The sequence below is a fragment of the Elephantulus edwardii genome, unplaced genomic scaffold (assembly GCF_000299155.1).
Source record: "Elephantulus edwardii isolate Elephantulus edwardi_28Jun2011 unplaced genomic scaffold, EleEdw1.0 scaffold00117, whole genome shotgun sequence".
NCBI classification, from domain to species: Eukaryota; Metazoa; Chordata; class Mammalia; order Macroscelidea; family Macroscelididae; genus Elephantulus; species Elephantulus edwardii.
Genome location: NW_006399867.1, coordinates 5,642,223 through 5,645,227, shown reverse-complemented (window position 1 = coordinate 5,645,227; position 3,005 = coordinate 5,642,223). Strand labels below are relative to the sequence as shown.

The 3,005-nt window shown below is 50.5% G+C and overlaps 1 protein-coding gene across 1 annotated transcript in view; it reads right to left on the bottom strand.

Moving 5' to 3' along the window:
- Positions 1-2,350, bottom strand: part of PDILT (protein disulfide isomerase-like, testis expressed) — a 45,283-nt gene extending 42,933 nt beyond the window's left edge. Inside the window, exon 1 of the mRNA XM_006892709.1 lies at positions 2,146-2,350. Coding sequence (XP_006892771.1) covers positions 2,146-2,350 — 205 coding nt within the window. The remainder of the gene's footprint in view (positions 1-2,145) is intronic.
- Between the last annotated feature and the right edge of the window lie 655 nt (positions 2,351-3,005).

The following is a 3,005-nucleotide window of genomic DNA, read 5'->3' as shown; positions in this document are numbered from 1 at the left end:
ACCAGAGAAAAAGTGATCCACTATTACCAAGAAAGCAGAACTGTGAGTGAAGCATATATTTTTGGATCTAGAGTCCTTGTGCTGAGAAACTCCTAGAACCAGGAGGAAGACTGATGATAAGGACCTCCCAGACCAAACACAGAGAGAAAGCATTCCCCTAAAGGTTGTTGTTTGTTGTTAGATGCCATCGAGTTGAGTATATGACCCAGAGTGATCCTATGAACAATGGCTCTGAACCTTGTTCTATTCCTGCACCATCCTCACACTTCCTGGCACACCAGAACCCACTGCGGTAGGCACTGCATCAATCCACCTGGTTGAGGGTCTTCCTCTCCTTCGCTGACCTTCTACCCTTCCAAGCATCATGTCCCTCTCCAAGGAATAGCCCCTTCTAGCAGCATGCCCAAAGCGTGAGAGGCAAAGCCTCATCATCCTTACCTCTAAAGAGCACTCCAGCTGCACCCTCTCCAGGTCATATTTATTTGGGATATTTTTTCTTTTTTTGCCGTCCATAGGATGTTCAGTGCTCTTCTCCAACGCCACAGCTCAAAGGCTTCAATTCTTCTTCTGCCATCCTTATTCACTGTCCAGCTCTCAGATGCATAGCATCTACCCACTAGGCCATCAAACCTCCCCTCCACAAATACGACAGCCTTGGAAACTCTGATGGCCATTCTGCCCTGTCTATCCTGTCAGAATCAACTCACTGGCAATGGAGTTTGTCCCAAACCAAGGCCCAGCCCCGTGTTAGCATGTGCCAGCACCTTGAGAGACAGCAGCCTCCTTGCTTCTTCAAATATCTGCTGATACAAACAACAGTCTGAAGACTCAAAGTCAGATGGCAGGAGTGAACGCTAAAATCTCTATCTCGGGGGTTTGCCCTTAACTGTCATCATTTGTTGCTTCAACTGTGTCGCAGGAGCATAAGGTGTTACTAGCTCCTTCCATCACCCTGATCATGCAGAGTAACTGTGGGCTTCATGCCCTCTTACAATGGAAAAACCGAGCTGAGAATGTTAGGATGAGAGAAGGTAAAATTGGCCCTTTGCCTTCCGTGGGGCAAAGACGTTGCATAAAAATGTCATACTAAAGCTGTTGTTGTTGTTATGCGCTGTCGAGTCACCTGTGGCCCATAGCGACCCTATGTACAGCAGCTCTGAAGCCTGCCCTGTCCTGAGCTAGTCTCACTGACTTTTACATACCTACCCCCATTGCCCCAGTTACTGTGTCAATCCATCTCATCCAGGGTCTATCCTCTTCTGCACTGTCCCTGCACTCTTTCGATTTTGATGTCCTTCTCCAAGGATCACGTGCCCAATGTATGTGAGATAGAGCTTCAAAATCCTAGCCAATAAGGAGAAACTTGGTTGCACTCTCTCTAAAACAAACCCATTTGATTTCTTGACAGTCCATGGTATGTTCAAGACTCTTATCTAACACTACAACTTGAAGGCATACGTTCTTCTTCTGTCATTCTTAGTCATCATCCAGGTCTCTGATGCAGAGCAAGTAGTTGCAAAGATCATGGCTGGATTAGGCACATCTTAGTCTCTAGACTGACAACGTTGCTTCTCAGTACTCTGGAGAGGTCCCTGAGAGCAGATTTTCTCAATGCAATCCATCTTTTGATTTCCTGACTGCTTCCGTACTAACGAGACAGCGTTCTTTGCAAACTGATTAACCTCCCTGGGCCTCAGCATGCTCATCTGGAAACTAGAGGTGCGGCTGTAGTGGTTGTTAGGTGCCGTCGAATCGAGTACAACTCACAGCGACCCTCTGAATGATAGATCTGAACCCCGTCCTGTCCTGTGCCATCCTCACACTCTCTTGACACCCACTAGCCCAGTGCTGCAGTCACTGTGTCAATCCACCTGGTTGAGGGTCTTCCACACCTTCACTGTCCACCCGCCTTCCCAAGCATGATGTCCCTCTCCAAGAGTGGAAGAGTGTCTTCCACAAATGGCTTACCCTCCTTGGGCCTCAGTAGACACATCTGGAAATTAGAGATGTGGTTCTATGCATCCTATTTAAGACATGTCTATTAATAGTATGTGTTCAAGGATACAGAGAGTCTCTGGCCCCAGGAGCAGGGAGGCTGGACTCAACCCACCCCTCAGCCGCTTCCCAGGCGTGGGGGACACTCACGGAAAAGCACCATAAGAAAGCGGGTCTGGTTCAGCATCTGGGTCAGCCCGGCAGACGTCAGCACCAGCAGGTTTTGTTCCTCCCTGATGTGCAGAGGCGGGGGCAAGTCGAGGCTGGCCTCCCGGAGGTCCACCCCTGGCAAGCCCTGCGCAGCGCAGACACAGGCGGCCACCAGCAGCAGGGGTAGTAGCCAGAGCCGCTCCATGTCGGTCCTGAACGAGCAAGTGGACAAAGCAGGGGGCCTTATCAGCACAGGTGCCCGGGCGCCACGTCATCGCTCCCTTTCCCAAGTCTTATGATTCAACTTGGCCCATCACAGCCCCAGCTGTGCCCACAGCTGGCAGCGACACCTCAGGAGAAGGGGCAGGGCTAGGTTGGCCTCCACGTCCCAGTCAAACAGCAGGAAGAAAATTGGCTTCCCCGCCACTGGTCGAGACTTTGGCAAAAAATATAGTCCGTTCCAGAATCCTCCAGTGAGCCTATAGATCTCAAAGGTGATGCTGGAGTTCCCCGTAACAGTCCCCCAGAAAACCCTCCACCACAGTGTCCCTGCTTCACGCCCTTCCACCTTCACGCTCCTCAACCTTCTGTTGGAACGCCCCTCACCGCCTAGCCTGCACCCTGCTTGACTCTGAATAGGTCCTCTCCACGTGTGTCAATATTTTCATTTCTCCTAAGCCTCCCAGGTATTTAATTCTATTGTGCCGTCTGTTGGCTGAGAACTACAACCGACAAAGCTGTGTTGAGAAAAGAATGAAGGGTGGTCAGCCTGGGTTCCTAGAAAGCTGAAGGGTGCAGATAATTCAGGTCTAGGTCTCAGTCCACAGGCCCCCACGGTCTCTCATGGAGCCATAGAGTCT